Source organism: Bacillus rossius, chromosome 16 (assembly GCF_032445375.1).
Source record: "Bacillus rossius redtenbacheri isolate Brsri chromosome 16, Brsri_v3, whole genome shotgun sequence".
Classification (NCBI taxonomy): domain Eukaryota; kingdom Metazoa; phylum Arthropoda; class Insecta; order Phasmatodea; family Bacillidae; genus Bacillus; species Bacillus rossius.
The window spans coordinates 3,161,247-3,182,228 of record NC_086343.1 but is presented as its reverse complement, the minus strand read 5'-3'; the positions used below and the strand labels follow the sequence as shown (position 1 = coordinate 3,182,228).

The following is a 20,982-nucleotide window of genomic DNA, read 5'->3' as shown; positions in this document are numbered from 1 at the left end:
TCGCCGGCCACCCAAGCCTGCTAAGGCATTGGTGACCACACTTGTTTACAGACTACTGAATCTCAGTACGTGTGTGACACATGGGACAGGAAACACACTGAATGGTGAGGAAGAGGGGAGTTTCCCCCCTCCCCTTAACACAACTTTCTCCTCTTCAATGTGACTGCTAGCCAGTTGCAAACTGTCGCTAGTTGTTCCAAAAGAGGCAACGCAAATCACCTTGACAAAAGCAGCACTAAAATAGTTGTCATAAATATCATATAAATGTAGTACTAATTTAACGAATTTTCAAGTGCTATTCATTGAATTGTGATTGCCACTCCATAGAGCCTTATGCCTCGACTGACAAGTATGTTGTTGCATTATACTCAGCCACACATCATTTTTGAGTAAGTAAATACAACAGTGACTAATAAGGTGTAAACATGAACATAGCCTGTGCACAACTCTCAACGTATTGCTTCATGAATAAACGTGGCACTTGAGCATGGCTGGCCAACTGCTAGAGAAAAATAATGACGACACTAAACATAATGAAAAATTTGTTTTCACTTTAATACATTTCGGCTTTGGTGCTCAACATCAAGAGAATGTTTTTAAGGACGTCCCGCACAATTTTCAAATGACACAGTGCTTGCAAGTCACTGAGCTGACGATGCTTTTCAAACTGATTTCATTCTCGGCTTACAACCACTTTATAAAATCACAATCACGCCAGTCTTACAGATACTTTATAAAATTCAATGGGATTTACTGATTGGTCAATGTGTCCACCGAACAAGTACATGGAAAACTGTAAACAGTAATTATTCCCATCACACACTGCACATTTAGATCTCTTCTCTGTGGACCTCCAATAAAAAAAAGTCATCGGGCTGAAGAGCAGGATGGCAACACCGCCACTTGCGCCAGGCTTGCCGGCGCGACCAGTGTTCAGGTCAGGTCTATCAGTATGACCGACGAATCACTCGCGGCACTGCTTCTCGGCTGCAGCCGCCCAACGCCCCACTCACCCTGGGAATCTCCAGCTCCTGAGAACAAACACAGCTCATTCTGCGAAGGCATATGCTTGGGTTTGCACAAGTTCCACTGTGTTGCCATCTGCACCGCAGCACACTGCTGGAATTGAAGATGGTAAGATCTCGCTGGCAACACTACCATTGTAGCCTCCACGAGACCTAGCATACTTAGAAAAAAATTGGTTGTCTGTGAAGTTGGTTTACAGACGATAGTTTAAAGTGATGTCGTCATAACAAAACATTGATATAATTATTGCATACTTTTATGAATAAAATTGAATAATTTTTATTGAATTATCACTATTTTGTATGGATACAAAGGAGGAGTGAAATGAAATCTACAATTTATTGATAAATTTACTTTTATTTGCACTCATTAATTCAAATATGTTTATTACTTTAACAAATAGATTATTTTAACTATAACTTTTATACATGTTTGCTTTTTAACATCTTCCAATCTGTGTTATTCTGTTAAGGATAGAACGATGATAGGAAAAGTAGGAAACGAATGGGAGTGTTTCAAGTTTAATGTGCCTTGAAAAAGTCAAATCGATGGTTGTTCCAATCGAGTGGAAGAGAGATAGATGCGGCGCAAGCGTACAATGAGCATAACGGGACACAGCGTAATGGGACAATGTGAGTTACGGGAACCTTTTTCGTGCGTGCAGCCGGCGTTCATCGATTTATTAGACGTTGTCACGTCAAAAAATTATTTTAAAGCATATATTGCTTATTTATTTCACTATTTATTAACTGACCTCTACCTAATAGCAGAGGCCTCCGCTTTCTAACCTCGTGATGGGCTTGTAAGATGATGATTCAATCCCACGCCACCAACCACACTAAGGATTTTTGTACAAAATTAATATTATCAGCGACATTAGCAACACCTGCAATCCTCAAAACCACCCACATATTAACATACCTCCACCTTGGTGACAACAGAAATGACAGGGTGAGGATATAGTGACGAAGCCCTCCTACAACTTCTATGGAAAATGTACTTTTGCTTCTGCTGTGGCACTTGAGACACTTTACCTCCATGGATTTCTGTGTTCACTCCAGGCAAATGCTAAAATTAGGGTGGCCACTTTTGATACACAAAATTCCTTCCAGATTCTCCCAGTTATCTCTACGACTTTTCAAGGTTTTGCAACAAAAAAGCATAAAGAACTTTCCTAAGTTTTGTAATACACATCAATAAAAAGTGCAAATTTGAACCACAAAAAAAAAAATTGTAGTAACTATACATATAAAACAAAAGTGCACAAACTGCTATAATTGAGAGAAGCAAGTCCCACAGAACATTTAAGATTTGGTTTTAACGAACATTTTAGTTACCGGTAGAAGAATGAAGTACCCACAAAGTGAACTTATGCGAAGAAGTGGAACTTTAATATTTTTGTTTTATCACTAAAACCATTTAGTAATTTAATTAGCATTTTTTTAGGGAGGCACGCTCGAGTTACTTTGAACTTAGTTTTTTGTATTATTTTTAGTATTTATCTTTGTGTATTTTTTTATAAGTGTTTTTGTGAGAGCCCACAGGTTAATGGTTAGTAACATATTTAAATCGTTTAAGCTTCCCAAATTATAAAGTTACGTATTTCACTGCCTACCTTGTTTGTAAATACATTTTTAAAGATTAGGTTTTGCACAGTAAGTGCAAATAAATATTTAAAAAAATTTTCTACTAGCCCTTCTGTGTTTTTGGATTGTTTTTAATGAGCAAACAATGAAATAGTTAACCTCACTTATATTTTGTGATTCATCAAGATATTTTTCCTTATAAGATCTGAAACCGGAACCAAGAATCAAAGTTCTTGATGTAAAAGTGTACCAGAAACGAACAGACCAATAAAAACCATCACCGCACTGCCCTAGAAATAAACAAAACAGAGTTCACTACTAAAACAGAAAGCGCGAAAGAGGTAAAATGGTGGCGGTGATGGCAGACTGTGGACCATAAGCTTAAGATGCAATAAGACGCCAACAAAATGTTTCATCAAAACCAAACCAAATCAGTAAGAATAAACATTCTTTTGAGCATAATCTTTGAACGAATATGCTATGCTATCCTCTACTTTTTTGATACCTGAGAACCATGACATTCTTGAAATAAATTCGACACAATCCAACCAATGAAATGCAATACCTGGAACTGGTTCTGTTGACGTGCTGGGCTGGGACTTTACTTTGATCAGCTCCGTCAACGGCCGATCCTCTTCCGAGTTCCTGCTCGTTTCTTCATCGGAACTGCTGCTACTCGTCTCTTCATCCGAGTCGCTGTTCGTGAGATCGACTAATATTTCAGGGCGACTCGGCTTTTTGCTCTTGTTTGAGACTGGTTTCATCGAGATGACTTCTAAAACCCACATTTACAAAATAGCTGTAAGTGCCTACCTACATCGCTTTGCTTACTTCCCGACAACTTTAAAAATAAAAATTACTTTTGTGCTCCAGACTACATCACTTAATTGCACACAACCTTTATTCCTTCTTAAAACCTGTTTTAATTACATTAGATTTACAAATTAATCAATGAAAGAAAAAACTGTAAACAATTAGTAAGAAACTTTGAATAATTTTGCGTTATTAATTTTTTTAAATTTAAATAACACACAATAAAATTATTACTATGAAGTTGTGTTTTTTATAACAAAAAGAAAGTTTTAAAAACTAATTTCCCTTCACAATGTGTGTGCTGTTTTACATAAAACAGAAAAAAAAAATGTTTCGTATTTGTAATAAAAGTACAAGAATGGAAATGTGATTACACCAAGTTGTGATAAAAAACCAAAGGACTGATTGACACATTTATGTAAGAATATTTTCACGGGATCAGTTGTTCAAACCAACAAATGAATTCCACCTGCTACTCACCAATGTCATCAAAAGCAATTTCCTCCAGAACAAACTCCTCAGCCTGCAACAGAGAACATATTTTTTTGGTTCATAAAGAAGTTTAAAACAGTTGAGATAAAAATGTGAACCACAATCTAAAATTTTTGAGCAAAAACTAAATTACACCCGCCTCTCGAAGTATCGCTTTACGATTAGCACGGGTTCGAAGTAAAAAATGCCAATTAATTAGGGAATTTTTTTTAAGTAGAACAGTCATAGATTCAAGGTAGTGCTCTTTTTCATTCACAAAAATTTTTAATTTCCATGCATACACAATGGCAATGGACCTTGTGTTATTTTAATATGAACAATCAAAAAATGACAGCTTACCCTTTCCGTAATAGTTAGGTATTCGCTTCCTACATTGCCTTTTTTCCTTAAGCCTTTTTATAAATGTACAAAAATTAATATTTCCTTAATATATTGTCCATGCACGCATGTGTGCTAAGCCAATGTTTACACGACGACATCCAACTGGTGAGGAAGGCCAGAAGCTACCGAGTCCAGTCCACCTCGTGCATGCCAGGCCGAGCCAGTCGCTAGTTGTACAACTTACAATGTTGGCAGGCGCCCATCCAATAAACAAGTCGTAAATTACGTTTCCAGATTAAGAAAGCATTTTGTTAATAGAAAACATAACATTTATTCTAACCTAATCTGATTAACCATTCAAGCAAAGTTTTCGTGTTAATACCTAAAACGATTATTTTGTAACTTAAAAATGCAGTGTTTGCACCTGCTTAGTAAGGATATGTACACGTCAATTAAGCCACCTTTGATTTTTATGTAGGTTTTTTTTTTGTTTACGTTATTTATCCTCAAAGAGAAATTTACATGTTTTATTTGTACTTTAAATATATTTAGATTTGTTAAAAATAATGTAAATAGACGACAACAAAAACATGACCCAAACACAAGGCAGAACTAACGTAGCGTACTGATTAACTATCATCGACTAACACTAACCACGAAAGAGTGTGGACTATCAAATACAGTTCACTTGGCACGAGATAAGAGTGCTCCCCCACATGCAATTAGCGAGTATCAATATCAATAGTAAACATGTGCGTGCTTCAACTCAACCACGATGTTAACCTGCGCTGGCTACATTCTCAAGTGGCGATGGCACAGATAGTCAAAAAAGTGTCTGAAAGAGAATTTACATATCAGTAAATTTTAATATCCTAAAAAATAATGGATTAAATGTTAAAAAACAAGTTTCAAACAAGGATACTATATTTTTGGGTACTCTTACATGGGAAATAATAAGAAACTCGTAAATCTTATGAAGAAAATTGTTTGTCTGAAACATTTAAAACATTTAATTGTATTTGGTAGGAAATTGTAATGTGCGAGAACACCTTAAAACAAAAACCAGTTTATAAATAAGTGTACAAAAACGTGAATAGCTGGAAGAAAGTAATGCCCGTGATGTAATTTGAGGGAAAGTATTGCATTACATTTAATGGCACAAAAATGAGACCTATAGAAAACATCAATAGCGGGGAAAAGGTGAATACAGAGAACGTGAATGTGGGATTTTACTGTACACATAAACCACAGCGTAAATTTTTTTTATTACACGCATGTAGGTATCGGAGAAGTAAAACTTTTCCCACTCACATATTTACTTGCTGTACTACTGGCTCGCTGTAGGAAAGGTTTTGATGGAGATTAAAAATTGACGAAAACTAGCTTCTACTGTGCAGCTTAGGTTCCCCCCTTCCTTCCTTGCGACAGCGAGGGGAGTGACAATTCTCTGTCGCAATGAAGGGAAGGGGGGGGGGGGGAACCTAAGCTGCGCAATGGAAGCTCGTTTTAGTCAGTTTATTAATCTCCATCAACACCTCTCCTGCAGCGAGCTAGTAGTAAGTTCACCAGTGTTGTTCTGGCAGTAGGCCGTGGGGGGTGGCGAGAGCTCACCGGCTTCGAGGAGGAGACCTGGGGGTCCTCCTTGATGTACGGGGACCACGCGCCCTGCTCGTCCACCTGGATCTCCGTCACGCCCGCCGGCAGCGCCTCGGACGACAGCAGCTCGTGGAAGTACCTGCGGGCAGCACACACGTCGCTCACGACCGCGGCTGTCTGCGGCTGTCCACGACCACACCACCACCACATGATACTTCATTCATTTATTTTAATCGATAAATTAATTAATTTTTGGATTTGCCAGTGTAGAACGTGGGATATTTACTTATTGAAATTGGGCGCCTAATTTTATATATACGTTTCTCCAGAAATAAACAATTGATTATGATTCCTCTTATTAACATTGATTTATCCAAGTTATTACACTCATTTGTTCCTGGCTAATTTGTTTCTGCTTACAAGACGTGTGTCTAAAATGTGTAATTAGGAAGTGTAGCATGAATCATAAACTGAATTTAAACCGCGCTAAAATATAGTAATGGTTTTATAAATGCATAGATAAAATAGCTTTGCAATAGCATCATTAATTAGATTTGAGGCTTTCTATTCACATCTTCCTCTTTTTTTAACATAAAACATTTTAAATACATTACATCAATTTTGCACACATATCCTCATAAAAAAAGAAAGAAAAAAAAGAAGAAAAAACTGTAAACATAGTGACGATTACACCAGTAAAAAAAATTTCATTCAACATGCTTTCCCGTAAAAAAAATCACTTCCGAAGACATATTTTTTAAAAATGTGAAAGCTAATGATGTATGGTAGCTTTGCTTCTCGGTTGTAACCACACCCTCGGTGAATTATTGGCCAAGGGTGCGGCTACAACCCAGAAGCCAAGCTACTTCAGACAATGGCCGTGAAAGCCTGCGAACATTACTAATGTTTTTATTTTTGACTTTACAGACAAATTAGACATAATTTCTGTTTTTTTTTCCTAATCTCGATTGAACGACAAAAACACAAGTTTTCCGCTGATCCGGACTAGACGGGACAGGACCAGAAAGGCCGGGTTAAATATAATATGCCTTGAAATGCTTGTAATACAAGTTTCTAATGGCTGATACATTAAAAAAAATAAATTCTTCTTCTGCTCCCACTCCCCTCAATTGAACTTACCCAACAACTTAATTTTAGTTTTAATACTACCAAAGTTTTCAACTAGTGAACCGATGTAGGTTTTAAGGAAACAAAACATCCTTGTGACTAAAATTCAGAATATTAAAATACAAAACAAACCACCGTGCATTTCAAATCCCCGCCTGGTGTAACCGGTGTTCGGACGAGACTGGTCCGATCAGCAGGACCCTATAGTATATTACAAAGTGTGTGGTTCACATCAGTAGACAAGTGCCATTTTCCCTCCTTGCTCTATTGATACGCAGTAAGCACCAATAAAGCAGTCCCGGGAACGACGAAGGACCGGGACCGGGGCGGAGCCCTCACCCGTCCAGCTGCAGCGCGTCGTAGGGGCACGCCTGGCCGCACACGGGGCATAGCCACGTCGGCCTCAGCTCGTTCATGCTGAGGAACACGGCGGCGTCGAAGCACTGCAGGTGGGAGCAGGTGTTGGCGCGGCACGGCAGGGCCATGCGTGTCTTGCCCAGGGGGCAGGCCAGGGACAGCCGCAGGGACGTGGCCGCTATCTCCCCCTCCCCGCTCATCTTCGCCCTGACTGCACACACGCACACCGCACACTCCACGCCACTGCCGAAAACCCACACAGCAAAAACCTTCTAAAACGTACTTAACATCAGTTTTATGCCGTTGGCCTCAAACCCAAGTAACACGAAAATCCAAACTTCGAAACTGACTTTTGCGTCAGAGGAATCATACTCCATGGTATAACAGTTTCACCATTTATTGCATCGGAAGACGTTGGGTCACATTGCGATGAATATAATGTGTTTGTTTTACGTTTTCCACTTGATAAAAAAGTTACGTTCACAACACGGATCATGAACTAGAAAGGTGCGCACAAGATACCCAGAAGTGAAACAGAAGATTTCAAAAGTCAGCGTCAGCTTGGGTATTTTTAAAAGGAACCCTTAAATGGGATACCGCCAAAGGTGTACTTATTAATGTTTATTTATTGTATAAATGTCACATGTCAGTCAAAATGAGGCTATTTTAGTAAAATAAGTTATAATAAATATTTAAAATCATATTTGTTGAATAATAAACTATTTTTATGAATAAGACAAAGTATAACAATAGAAACATAAAACAGAAATCTCCTGTTTTCAAAATGAAATTGGCTCTAAAATAAAACCATAAAATCTTCTCCCTCATCAAGTACAAAAAAAAAAAAAAAACCTAAATTCTTTTATTCAAAAAATTATTCGAAAATTGTTTTGAAAAACGCTGAGCTCGTTCAGAAATTGGCAATGCTGCACAGCACAAGTTCCGCTGTTTCTTAGTGAAAGGCGGACAACTTCCACGTGGCTTAAATGTTTAATGATACGCATTCAAGATGAGCTGAGGGTGCATGGGAAGTTCTGTTTTGAAACTGCCTTTTTTTAAGAGAATGAAAAAATAGCTGAGAAGTGTGTTTTTCAGGATAAATTTTAGACATGAACCACCCAGTAAAGAATCTCGAAGAAAGCACCTAAGGGTCTTGCATTACACCTGTATCTTCATTCCTCCGCCACATAATGTTATGGTTACGGCAAGCAGGATGAGAAGACTGCGCGTCGGAAGCGCCAACACCTCGCCGCCTGAGCACTGGAGTGTTCTTATGCCCACTTTTTAGGTTTTTTTATGCTATGGACACGAAATTAATATTAGTATTCATTTGTACTATATCCACACACGTGTACGCACATAAAAATGTTTGTTCTTAATTTAAGACCGATATTATCTTGTTCTATGTCATGCTATTCATAGTTATTTGAACTAGAACACTCCGATTCTCAGGCGCCGAGCCACTCACTGAGCCCCCTGGTGTACTCGGCCTCGCGGAAGCCGCGCGCGCGCAGGCGCTCCAGCAGCTGCTGCGCGGTCAGCTTGCGCACCAGGGACACGGTGACGACGTGCACGTGGCCGTACAGGGGGTTCCAGGAGACGTCCAGCCGGTTGGCGGCGTCCGCGCTCGCCTGCAGGTACGGCGTCAGGTCGACGGGGCGCGGCGGCCTCCTGGGCTCCACGCCCGCCGTGCTGGCGGGGGGCGCCGCCTGCCGCACACACTCACTCGCTCGCCACTTTCTGACCCCGCTCCACCACAGACACCCCTCCGCCACGTTAACTCTTTCGGCACCATGCAATCACATTTTTACAGGACAGAAAAATAACATACAAATAATATATATATATATACACACACACACAGTGAAAACCCTTATTTATGTTACCGTTATTTACGTTTTCCCGTTATTTGCACTATATTCTTCAGTTCCTGTTTAGTTCCCATTTTTATTACACTTTTTTACTTTGTCCTCATGAAAAGTGCAAATAAGGGGTTTGGGGTTTGTTTGTTTGTTTGTTTGTGTGTGTGTGTGTGTGTGTGTGTGTGTATATATATATATATCAGTGATTTTAAATCTTATACTTCAGTGATGGATGTATAATACTGGCCCAGACCATTACAAATATGTTTCAATTCATTTTTACAAGTATCAGCAAGAAACACAACATGGCTCACAAGTAAAAAATTACTTACAAACACAATTCCAACAACACACGTTTGCCATCACAAGCATGAATTATGCATTTGATGACATTAGAGACAGAAAGAAGCAAAGAGAATGAACGGAATCAATTGGCAAAGGCTTTTGGTAGAAAAAAAACTCCTAGAAACATAACAGAAACCACAGGTCAAACTGCAATGAATTTGGCTTCAATCGCAAGCAATTAGAACCTAGGACATCTTGAATGCATCACGAACGTTTTACAGTTTCTAAGAATGTCTTTGTGTTGACAAACATTACCGCTATCTTCACTACCATCATTCCGCCTTACGTTTTGAGCATGGTCTAATCCATCGAATGTTTTAAGTATGCAATCTTCAGACAACCTAGTTGAAAAGCCTTTGGTTCCAGTGCACGTGTGCAGTTCTCAGCAAGCAGACCGCTCGACGGTGCCGCCAGAGTACGCACCGGCAGGGTGCAGAGCTTCCCGTTGACTCGCATCGACACTCCGGGCGGGAAGCAGTCGTCGTGCTGGTCGAACGTCTCCAGCCGACAAAACCTCAACTGCACCTGCCACACACACACAAACCAAACACTGCCATTTTAAACACAAGCTAATTTCACAGCTATTTCAGACGTGAGGGTTTTCACAAATATTCTTGCAAATATCATAAAATTTAAATCTCTCTGCATTACTGTGTGTTATTTAGCAGGTTGTAATAATTTACTGTGCTTATCCATGTTCCATCACTAATTTAAAAATAACACATACATGCTTTCGTAAAATGAGAGGAATTTTTGAATTTTTACATTTCCAACAATTCCCAATTCCATCCTGTTTTACCGCAGGAATGATATTTTCCCGCTCGTAATTTTTTCCAAACCAACATTTCCTATCCTGCCCAGCACCGACAATATTCCTGGACCAAAAAATCCTAGCAAGTTTGCGACACATATTACACAGAACAAAAAAAAAAAAAATTGCCCCTCAAACATATTTGATTCCATAAAATCTCAGCTTACCTGAGTAACGTAATTTGCTTTCGTGAATCCTTGTTCGATAGTGAACGAAGAGATCACATCAGTTGCTTGCTGAGGTGTGAGGTAAAAGTGGAAACTTGCCTCGTTGAGTCGCCTGCTGTTCCTGGGAACTGAGAGAAAACATTTCTGCCGCGAAACGTTTTACGGAATACCGCGTTGTGCTGGACACAAAATCTTTTAACGTTGCATATCGTGCATCTGATGGCAGTACACACTAAAGTAGGGTCACACTGGCTTCAGTGCGTGGCAGCAGTCTATCAAGGAAACTGTCTTGTTATCGGAGGACGAGACGAGTTTGGGGCGGAGCAGTGGTGAAATGAAGAAACAAAAGGAAAATAAAGAAATGTGAGACAACCATCACTGGAGCAAAGTGGCAACAGTGGTAAGACTGGCTTCTCATTTCTGAGTGTCACGGGTTCCAATCCCAGTCCGGTCACTACCTTTCATCTTCTCTTTAACAACATTATCCATAACACGATATTCGCTAACCACTGTGTTAACTAAATAAAAGTTAAGGGTTGGTTTAACTTCTTTTTAAGTTGAAACAAGAAATAATTCACACACACATTTATTAATAGAAAATTTGTACGAAAATTGTAATGTTGACTTGATAAATAAATGAACAATATCCAATACCTTCCGTTTCAAAACACTCATTACATCTGGCAAACAGCGCGTGCAGATACAAGGACAGCGCTTAAGTCAGTCTGTGTCTGTGTGTGTGTGTGTGTGTGTGTGTGTGTGTGTGAGAGAGAGAGAGAAAAAGAGAAACAGGGCATGAGTGTGAGAGAGCAAAAGAGAGAGAGAGAGAGAAAAAGAGAAACAGGGCATGAGTGTGAGAGAGAGAGAGAGAGAGAGAGAATGTGAGAACGAAATAGCGAGAGAGTGAGAGAGCAAAAGAGAGAGAGAGAGAAAAAGAGAAACAGGGCATGAGTGTGTGAGAGAGAGAGCGAGAGAGTGAGAGAGCAAAAGAGCGAGAGAGAGAGAGAAAAAGAGAAACAGGGCATGAGTGTGAGAGAGAGAGAGCGAGTGTGTGAGAGCAAAAGAGCTAGAGAGAGAGAAAAAGAGAAACAGGGCATGAGTGTGAGAGAGAGCGAGAGTGTGAGAGAGCAAAAGAGCGAGAGAGTGAGAGAGCAAAAGAGCGAGAGAGTGAGAGAGCAAAAGAGAAACAGGGCATGAGTGTGAGAGAGCAAAAGAGCGAGAGAGAGCAAAAGAGAAAAAGAGAAACAGGGCATGAGTGTGAGAGAGAGAGAGCGAGAGTGTGAGAGAGCAAAAGAGCGAGAGAGTGAGAGAGCAAAAGAGCGAGAGAGTGAGAGAGCAAAAGAGAAACAGGGCATGAGTGTGAGAGAGAGAGAGCGAGTGTGTGAGAGAGCAAAAGAGAAACAGGGCATGAGTGTGAGAGAGAGAGAGCGAGAGTGTGAGAGAGCAAAAGAGAAACAGGGCATGAGTGTGAGAGAGAGAGAGCGAGTGTGTGAGAGAGCAAAAGAGCGAGAGAGTGAGAGAGCAAAAGAGCGAGAGAGTGAGAGAGCAAAAGAGAAACAGGGCATGAGTGTGAGAGAGAGAGAGCGAGTGTGTGAGAGAGCAAAAGAGCGAGAGAGTGAGAGAGCAAAAGAGCGAGAGAGTGAGAGAGCAAAAGAGAAACAGGGCATGAGTGTGAGAGAGAGAGAGCGAGTGTGTGAGAGAGCAAAAGAGCGAGAGAGTGAGAGAGCAAAAGAGAAACAGGGCATGAGTGTGAAAGAGAGAGAGCGAGAGTGTGAGAGAGCGAGAGTGTGAGAGAGCAAAAGAGAGAGAGAGAGAGAGAGGCCCTTCACTCCCACACGGCAGTCCCCGAGGGGGGACGCCCCGTAGCAGCTGGCACTCACTCAGCGTGGTCGGCTCCAGCAGCACCGCGAGGTGCTCGTAGAACGGTAACTTCTTCAGCTCGATGTTGGGCAGCGTGTTGTTGGCGCTCGCCGGGAACGACGGCTTGTCCAGAATGTAGCCGGGGTAGGGGTAGAGACCAGCCCGTGGCGACCTCTGCAGAGCACGAACAAACACACACACCTGCCGAGCGCTCCGTACCAACCAGTCAACACTTTAAACCATGACCACATGTCATAGTTCCATGCCGCATATATGTATAAAAAATAATATCCACCTCAACAATCTATAACTTGCACAACCAATGATTCATACCATCTTTGAGAGATTAAGTGCTTACTTTCTTCCTGTAATTTTAATAAATTTTTAAGCAACATGCAAACACACTGTATTGACAACAGAGACAGTAAAACATTCACGGACCAGCAGCATTGTGAAACATTATTCTCATTTGAGTATAACACGACAGCGAACAGCATATTTACATTATATATTTTTTTGGAGTTATTTTAAATGGCCTTTTTAATGAACTGCAGTTTTTTTTTTACAAAAACCAAACAAAAAAAAATTTTAAATTATTAAACGCATAAATAAATTATCAAACTGTTTAATGCAACATTTTTTCCATTATTTTGTCATGTAGTCCGTCAACACAACGCTTCAAAACTCTACAAGCCAAGTGGTTTCAAATGATATTATCTTTGAAAGATTTGTGCAATGGGAGAGCATGACTTGATGTAAGCTTTTGGACATACGCCATTGCTAAACACATGTATGTCTGCAGAAGAAAACTACAAAAAACACAAATTAAGCAAAAAATTGCTGTTTTGTGTGGTGTTTATATCCTGACAACAGCAATTTTTTTGCTTAATTTGTGTTTTTGTCACTTGTGTTTTTTGTAGTTTTCTTCTACAGACATACATGTGTTTAGCAATGGCGTATGTCCAAAAGCTTACATCAAGTCAGTTTCAAATGAATCCAGACACGAGCACCAACACGACACCGCCGTCTATCCCTACTCTCGACCAACCACGGCCTCCTCCCGGCGGTAAGGAGAGCAAGCGTACCGACTTGCGCTGGTGGTCCATCAGCATGTTGTACGCGTTGTAGATGTTGATGCTGTCATCCCAGGAGCTCTGCTGGTGCCCGAGGAACGGGGCCAAGTTGCTCTTGGAGCGGGACGGTCTGCCGAAGTCCGGATCCTCGTCCTCCTCGTCGCTGTCCTGCCCCCGCCTGTCGCGCCACTGCCTGCAAGGGTCGACGCATCACCCCTCGCCCCACACCCAGGCACGCTTACCGGCAGTTCAGCTCGCTGCTAGATGTGTTCTCCCAAGTAAGTAGTAGTTTCAAAAACATTTACACACAAAAATCTTTTCTCTGAAGTCATCAATATTAAATTATTTTTTAATTGTTAAAATACTGGTGGTTGTTTAGTTTGAAACGATTGGACTCAAAAAGAATTTAAAATTATAATTTTTCATACTTTTTTCCTTGTTAAAAAAAAACACGTTTAAAACAGAACATTTTTTTTTGTATAAAAGTTTTTTTTTGTTTAATCCAGGTTTTTATATTTCATTAGTTATTTTGGTTAAGCATGTTCAAATAAGAATAATACAACATCTGACTGGGACTTAAACAAAGAAAGGGTATTTCCCCGTAGGAGGAGAATTTTCCATAGAAAGGGGATTTACAGTTGTTAGGGATTTCCCACAAAATAGGATTTTTTTTAAAAATAACAAATTTATATTTTTCCTCTTTTTTTCTAACTTTTGACTATAATTTACTAATTAATTTAATTTAAGAGTAGTATTTAGCAGGGTATAATTTACAACTTATTCAGATAATTAAATTGTAAGCTCTTGATTAGTATATAATCAAATTTAAAAAAAACTTGATTTAAATTATGGTTAAGCCATTCTAGTTTAAATCAGCTAACCCTGCTTTCTATAATTAAAAGTGGTTCAAATTTAACAGGGTGTGTAAAAAAAAGACAGTATGTATTTAACTAATTCAAAGTTGCTTTAAACTAATATATTTAGGCAAAAAAAAGTCCTGCAACTGTATAGACAAAACTGCAGTGTGCACCGCTTGCAATATGTTCACTGCAGTTAACAACAGAGATCAGTGACATCAGAAAGAAACAAACTTCTGAAAATTCACTACTCCCTAAATTTGCAATATTGAAATCTTAATACATACACCCTAAAAGTATTCGATATTATGGTTCCAACATAAAACTCAGCCCTGCTTTAGCTAAATTCATAAGTTCTGTGACCATGCGGTACAAACAAGTCGCACTCTGCATCAAGGGCATCAGACACGAAGAGAGCCGACGAGATGAAAATGGTAATATAACGGGATAAATTGGTGGTGCAAACAGCAGAACCCCGATAAAACCACTAAGTCCCTGGCAACGTCAGCCATGTTTTCCAGCTGCGAAGTATCTGCCGGGAATCAAATCCTGATTTCCAAAGTTGAAGCGAGTGAGTTCATACCCACATTCGCTGCCAAACTAATTACAAAGTACCCGATCTTTAATGTGAGGATTAAGTCTGTGTAATTTGTCAGTTGGATACTGCCTCGACACTATGTCACGTTATCTACTTAACCAGGTTACAAGGTTGTACAGGAAACACAGCAAGGTTTGTCAGTGATGCTATGTGTATTTATCCTTTTGATAACTTTCGGCTAAACATCGCAACAGCCTACAGAGCGGAGGTGGGCGAAACCATGGCATGAAAAACCTACATCATGTATTTGCATGCTTACACGGAATCAAAAACTTCTTTTATCTTCTTCTTGACTCTTCCGGCCAGTGGCTGATGAAGCAGCCCGATAATTCTCGCCTGTAGATCTCTCTTTTTGCCGACTTTCCTGCGGCCTGCATAGTCCAGTATAGTTTGTAGATCACTGAGCGGTAACTTCAGAACCATTTTCTGCAAAACAGAAAAACAGCAGTTAAGCAGCACACAGTAAAAATGAATACATCTAGACATCTGAAGGACAGCAAACATGGCTTGCCACCTCTCATTGTTGGAACGACACAGCGCACTGGAAGGTGGGGAAGTGCAGTGGTTACGTGCTTGTTGCCGACATTGGGAGTGCACATGTTCGGGGTGCCAGTCCTCATGAATGAGAGATGGAAGGACCACACGCTGACTCACGGTAGAGCGCGATGAGAGGAGAAAGGGTGTAGTGGGGGAAGAGGGAGTTTAACAGGCGAGACACACAGCTTAAAGAGAGATTAATCGACTGCAGGCATAAAAACCCACCCTTAATCCCAACACACATCTTAATCACGTTAAATCCAAGTATCCAGTCCCATTCCACGTAATACAATTTCGAAGAAAAATTTTGACACTTATGTCCTTGTTCGTACTATCAAGGTATAGCGTGTGAAAAGCATAGCTTTAAAATCCTCCACAAATTTGAAGCAATTTGAAATTTTATGATTTAGCGCATAAATTCTACATGTATTATATTGTTAAACAGTAAAGTGTTCTAGCAAACTTTGGAACTCAATGCTTCCTCTGCTTGCAAATACTTCACATGCTACTTTTTCTATAACATCCAAAATAAATTAATTAGAAGGGATATTGACTCTTAAGTATCCACCAAAGGCATCGTTCTAAAGAAACAACTTTTCTACTCTGACTACTATGTTTAATGCTTAATAAAATTGTAGTGTCTGATTAAAAATATGCAAAAGTACTTAATAAAATATTACAAAAAATAGTTTTATTTAATTTCTTAACTTACAGAATTCAGTTTTTAGATAGTCAAATGTGATAACATATAGGTCATAATTACTTCAGCAGAGCATAGTTGACGAATTATCAACATCCCTACCATATCACAATGTCAACGTATAATTTTCTTTGCTGGCTGACCACCCTCCCCATAACTTTCTCCCCTGTTTTACCACTTCCATGATTACATTTAGAAACCATAAAAAATCACTTACATTTTTTGGCTTTATGGCAATAATTGTTCACTGTCCTTAAATTTCCATTCCTTCATTTAACTTTTTCTACATCGCAAAACACAAACCGAAGCTTTCCTCTACACTGCACCGGTATATTAATTTAATATAAACTTGAACTTGCTCTTCTCTTGTGACTACTACACATATCAAATAAATTTCTTAGTACCTACTTAATTCTAATTTTTTAGTTATTTATTCACTTTATAAGGATATCCAATTCTACTTATTCACTCCTCCTTGTACCATAACTATTACTATCGCTCCAAAACTTACACTATCAAACATTTTTTTCTTTTCACTGCGCTATTTTGGTATTTTTATTTATTTATTTATTTCCTTAGCACCCAATAGACTCAGTTGATGAGCAGTGGCTCTCTGAACAACATGGTCACAAAATTTATGAAATACATATTGGTAAATGATTACATACACTATTTCTAATATATGTACAATATATACATTAGCTAGCATTAAAGTTATATTACGAATTTCTAATAATGGATATTATGTTAAACAATTAAAATAAGTATTAATGAGCAGAGTTTGTTGAACATTAGATCAATTAAATCAATCTGTCCATTTCTAGTCCTATTCACATTAGTCACCGTAGTTCACATCAGTTAAAATTCACTCACTTGCATTATTTTATACACTATGAACTATCTATACAGTCACAATGATTGAACTTTACAATCATGCAATTATTGTTCACATGACACTTCATAGAGCAGACTAGAGTAATGGTTATTAGCTAAACACATTAATTTAAGTGGAAAATTTAATGTTGTACTTGCAAAGGCTCAAGATATATTCTTCAATTTCTTGTACACTATATAGATACTGGTTTACAAAAATGTATTTTATTTTATTGTTAAATTTATGTATATCAGTTTCAGAAGTAACTTGTTTAGGTAAATTGTTGTACATTTTCAGACCAAAGTGAAATAGACTTTTTCTAAAGAGTGAGCTGTTATGTTGGGTTATCCTCAACTTGTATGTATTTCTTGTATTGTGTGTATGTTTTCATTTTTATTATAGTTATTCAGATTTTGTTTAATCAATTTGAGTGCTTGAATGGCGTATTCTGTGTAGAACGTTTTAATTTGAAAAGTTTTAAAGTAGGGTCTACTGGAAGTTCTACAATTAATCCCACAGAGAATAAGTATTGGTATCATATAGTGAACTTGACCCAAAAAAGAGTCAACTTATGATATATAAATATTTTCCTAAACGTAATGGAAAATTGTCGAACCACCAAAGTTTCTTCGAAACAAACATAAAATAAATGCTGATAAAACTGAACCTGCAATCTTCCAAACATTAAAAACTTTATAACAATAATTTGCTAAAACCGAATTATAATTATGGTTCTACAATAATCTTTTAACCTTGATGTCCACGAGATGTTAAATCTATTCTTTTCCACATTACAAAAAATCTGTTTCATTTTCAAGAACTTATATCAGCACAATCAAACCAATTTAGTAACCCACCTTACACGAACACAATGACATTCAATGGTTGTTTTCTAATCACAAATGTCAAACAGTTTCAAGTGCTCTGCTAGCAGTGGTAAGATAAATGAAGTTTTTGTATACATAAGCACATCAAAAACACACTACCTACCTTCAATTTTTCTATATCGGCCATTATTGTGATTTGGGATGACTTTTCTGAATCGGGTTAGTTTCTCAAATAAATTAAAAAAGAATTCAAACCCCACAAATTCATTCCCACCATTATGTAGGACAAACAATTATCTTAAAAAGTAAAAACAATAATGTCTATGTAACATTTATGTATATAAAATCATTACGAAACCACAACAATTTTACTCGGCTTCTCTTGCAATGAAATAAAGCCCTTAAAGTTTATCATTATTATACATACTCTATGGAAAACTACTTCTATGACATTATTAAAACCTTAGAATGAAGTATAATTTATTAGAAAAATAAAAACCAGTAACCCAATAATTCTTTTTAATAACTAATAATTATATCATTATAATTCTATCTTATGAAGCTAACAATAAAAAAAATTTAGGAATGGAAAAGGTGGGTTGAGATGATAAGACCCAATAAATATTTTTGGTATTATGTTAAGTGACCACCGTTTAATTTCACAAGTAAACGTTCATTTTAGTTAAATCTCAGAAGTGACATTACACAAGTGAAATGTATGAATGATGATAAATAAAAAAAAATATCTAATTAAATATCTTGATAGATGCACTTAATAAAAAAATGGGTTTGGTTTCGTATATTTCACTATTATATTATCATTACAAGATAGACCAAATGTATATATCTGTGACCAGAAAATCAACAAATAGAAAATAATAAATACTGGATTTTTTTTAAAAGTCATTTAAAATAAATTATAAGTTTACAAAATTGAAATTTCAACAATTTATTGTATGATAGTACATTCTGCCGTGCAAAGAAATGGAAAATGTAAGTAGGTAGCCTACAGATAAACAAGAAAATATAAGAAATGACTTTTATTTTAAAAAATTTCTGTCTTACTATTTGACGACACTGTCGGTGCTCCACCTAGTCACTCCTAAACCGTTATTTCCCACTGCCACCCACGTTACCATGTTCTCAGGAGTATGGTGTGTGTGTGACGAACGCACCCCCGGGAGCAGCTGGGTGTAGTGGAGTGCACTGAGAGAAACGGCACAGCGGCCGATGTATCGATAGGCGCCCGTGTTGCTAATCACGTGAAACGCCATGTTCCTCCGTAGGAGCCATGCATATCCCTGCGCCGTAAATAGTTAACAGACTTTAATTTATTCTTGTTAATCAGTAATTTTTAATTACAATTTAAACATTCTTCATAGTTTTTATGATACTTACAATTACCCACTGTGCGATTACGCCTTGACAGCCAGCCTGAAACGTCCCCGCGCACTGCGGGAATCGCGGCCTTCGGAGGCGCGCAGCCGCCGGTGTAGCGCCAGTCGTTGTCTGGCCGGCTCAGGGATTGTAGCACGCGAATCACATGGTGTTCACCGCTTTGTTCATCTGTCTTAGTGGCTATAGTATAAGTACTTTCAAATAATAATTTCTAACAATTCTGAGTTCTCCAGACATTAAGGTGCCTCCCTAGTCAGAGGTGTATGTGCGTTAGTGAGGCCGGGTGATAGGAGCAATGCTTGCTGATACGTGTAGCGCGGTATCGTCTCTGAGCGCAAGTATTTTTAACTGACGTGCAGTCTTCTCGTTGAGCACAGGACAACTGAGGATTTGAGGGGGAACCATAATAATCTGTACTGGGTACATGCCTAAAAAAATATTTAGAAAAACATGTTTTAGCCTTTCAGCAGGGCTGGTGCAAGGTAAATTGGCGCCCTAGGCGAAAAACCTTAATGCCCCCCCTCCCCCACCCGGGCCGGACACCCAAATGAAAATTTTTCCTTGCCTCAAAATACATCACGTAAGCCTAAGATTTTGTCAACAATCAAATGTAAGTAGGCTTGTGTTTTTTTACTTTTTTACTTATTACTATTACAAATCATAAACAGGTCACCGTGGACTTTAAATAATTACTTATATCAATATAAACATTCCAAAATGTTACAAAAATCCATTTTCATCTAGTTTCAATAATCGTTAAACATATTGTATCAGCTGTTATGTGTCGTGCTGCGCCGCCCCCAGCTACTTGGCGCCCTAGGCGGTTGCTTAGTTCGCCTATATGGACGCGCCGGCCCTGCCCTTCAGACTCTCCTAAAAATAGAATATAGAGAAAGAAGAAAGAACTAATCCACCCTCAACATATTTGTAAATGCTTCTCGGGAAAGACACCACGCGTGAGCAGGGCGGTCGTGGCGGTGTTGCAGAGCTGCGCGATGCCGACTGAGCAGTTGCTGCCAGAGGTGTTGGTGGCGGCGGTCGCGGCCACCACCGCGCTGTACACGTGGCTGTTCCTGGCCCCGCTGCTCGGCTGGGTCGCGTCCCTCTCCTGGCCCCTGGCCGTCGGGCTCGTGCTCTACGTCTTCCTGAACCCGAGCGTGCTCGCGCGCTTCTGGCGCGACTCGCTGCGGGCGCGCTTCGTCTCCGCCAAGAACTGGCTCCACCACGTCAGCGGTCGCGACTGCCCACTGCTCGCCCCGGGCCTCCGAACCCATTTCCACGTCAACTGCCAGCATCGGCAGTGTCAAACATCACCACGATGATTCTACATGCAAATCCTGCAAGTGTATTGAAAATTTATACTACATATACATTAGAATAAACAAAAACTAACCTTGAATGGGTATTACAAATTAATATAAACCAAGTACATCATCTTGCGATTACATTAACATAGTTTACAATATAAAGAAAAGAAAAATTCTCTTCTCAAGGTTTTATCTCTAGTACACAAATAATATACTACAAAACATTTAGCAAGAAAAAAAAATGGTTGTCTGTAAAGTCGGTTTACGGACGATAGTTTAACGTGACGTCATAACAAAACTTTGATGAAATGATTGATCCAGAAGAAAAGGAAATATCATATTCGGCCTGAGACTGAGCCGTAATAGGTTTTTGCAACCAAACCATTTAGGCATTAAAAATATTATATTCTTTGAGGAAGTTTTTTTTTTTAATTTTTCAATCTTTTG

The 20,982-nt window shown here is 38.9% G+C and overlaps 3 protein-coding genes across 3 annotated transcripts; 2 read left to right on the top strand and 1 right to left on the bottom strand.

Annotated features, from left to right (window-relative positions):
- Positions 1 to 531: 531 nt before the first annotated feature.
- On the bottom strand, positions 532 to 18,246 carry LOC134539830 (E3 SUMO-protein ligase PIAS1-like). The gene is made up of 12 exons (XM_063382128.1): positions 17,994 to 18,246; positions 15,152 to 15,318; positions 13,450 to 13,630; positions 12,385 to 12,538; positions 10,505 to 10,632; positions 9,950 to 10,051; positions 8,788 to 9,028; positions 7,302 to 7,530; positions 5,850 to 5,973; positions 3,906 to 3,948; positions 3,178 to 3,387; positions 532 to 1,031 (listed from the first exon to the last, which is right to left on the bottom strand). The coding sequence occupies exons 1-12, from the start codon at positions 18,015 to 18,017 to the stop codon at positions 934 to 936; spliced, it is 1,701 nt and encodes a 566-aa protein (XP_063238198.1). The 5' UTR covers positions 18,018 to 18,246; the 3' UTR covers positions 532 to 933.
- LOC134540062 (putative uncharacterized protein DDB_G0271982) lies at positions 10,724 to 12,370 on the top strand. The gene is made up of 4 exons (XM_063382521.1): positions 10,724 to 10,729; positions 11,273 to 11,355; positions 11,719 to 11,863; positions 12,347 to 12,370. Exons 1-4 carry the CDS (start codon positions 10,724 to 10,726, stop codon positions 12,368 to 12,370), a joined length of 258 nt encoding a protein of 85 aa, XP_063238591.1.
- Positions 18,247 to 18,681: 435 nt separating the features above from the next.
- LOC134540209 (uncharacterized) lies at positions 18,682 to 20,627 on the top strand. Its single transcript, XM_063382798.1, has 2 exons — positions 18,682 to 18,823; positions 20,215 to 20,627. The coding sequence occupies exons 1-2, from the start codon at positions 18,815 to 18,817 to the stop codon at positions 20,548 to 20,550; spliced, it is 345 nt and encodes a 114-aa protein (XP_063238868.1). The 5' UTR covers positions 18,682 to 18,814; the 3' UTR covers positions 20,551 to 20,627.
- The last annotated feature ends 355 nt before the right edge of the window (positions 20,628 to 20,982 follow it).

Coding starts and splice junctions, on each gene's coding strand:
- LOC134540062 (XM_063382521.1), top strand. Junction 11,356..11,718: donor AAAAGAGAAACAGGGCATGA/GTGTGAGAGAGA, acceptor AGAGAGCAAAAG/AGCGAGAGAGAGCAAAAGAG. Junction 11,864..12,346: donor AAGAGAAACAGGGCATGAGT/GTGAGAGAGAGA, acceptor CCCACACGGCAG/TCCCCGAGGGGGGACGCCCC.
- LOC134539830 (XM_063382128.1), bottom strand. CDS start 18,017: ATGGCCGATATAGAAAAATTGAAG. Junction 13,631..15,151: donor AAAGAAGTTTTTGATTCCGT/GTAAGCATGCAA, acceptor CGACCCTTGCAG/GCAGTGGCGCGACAGGCGGG. Junction 3,388..3,905: donor AATTGCTTTTGATGACATTG/GTGAGTAGCAGG, acceptor TGTGGGTTTTAG/AAGTCATCTCGATGAAACCA.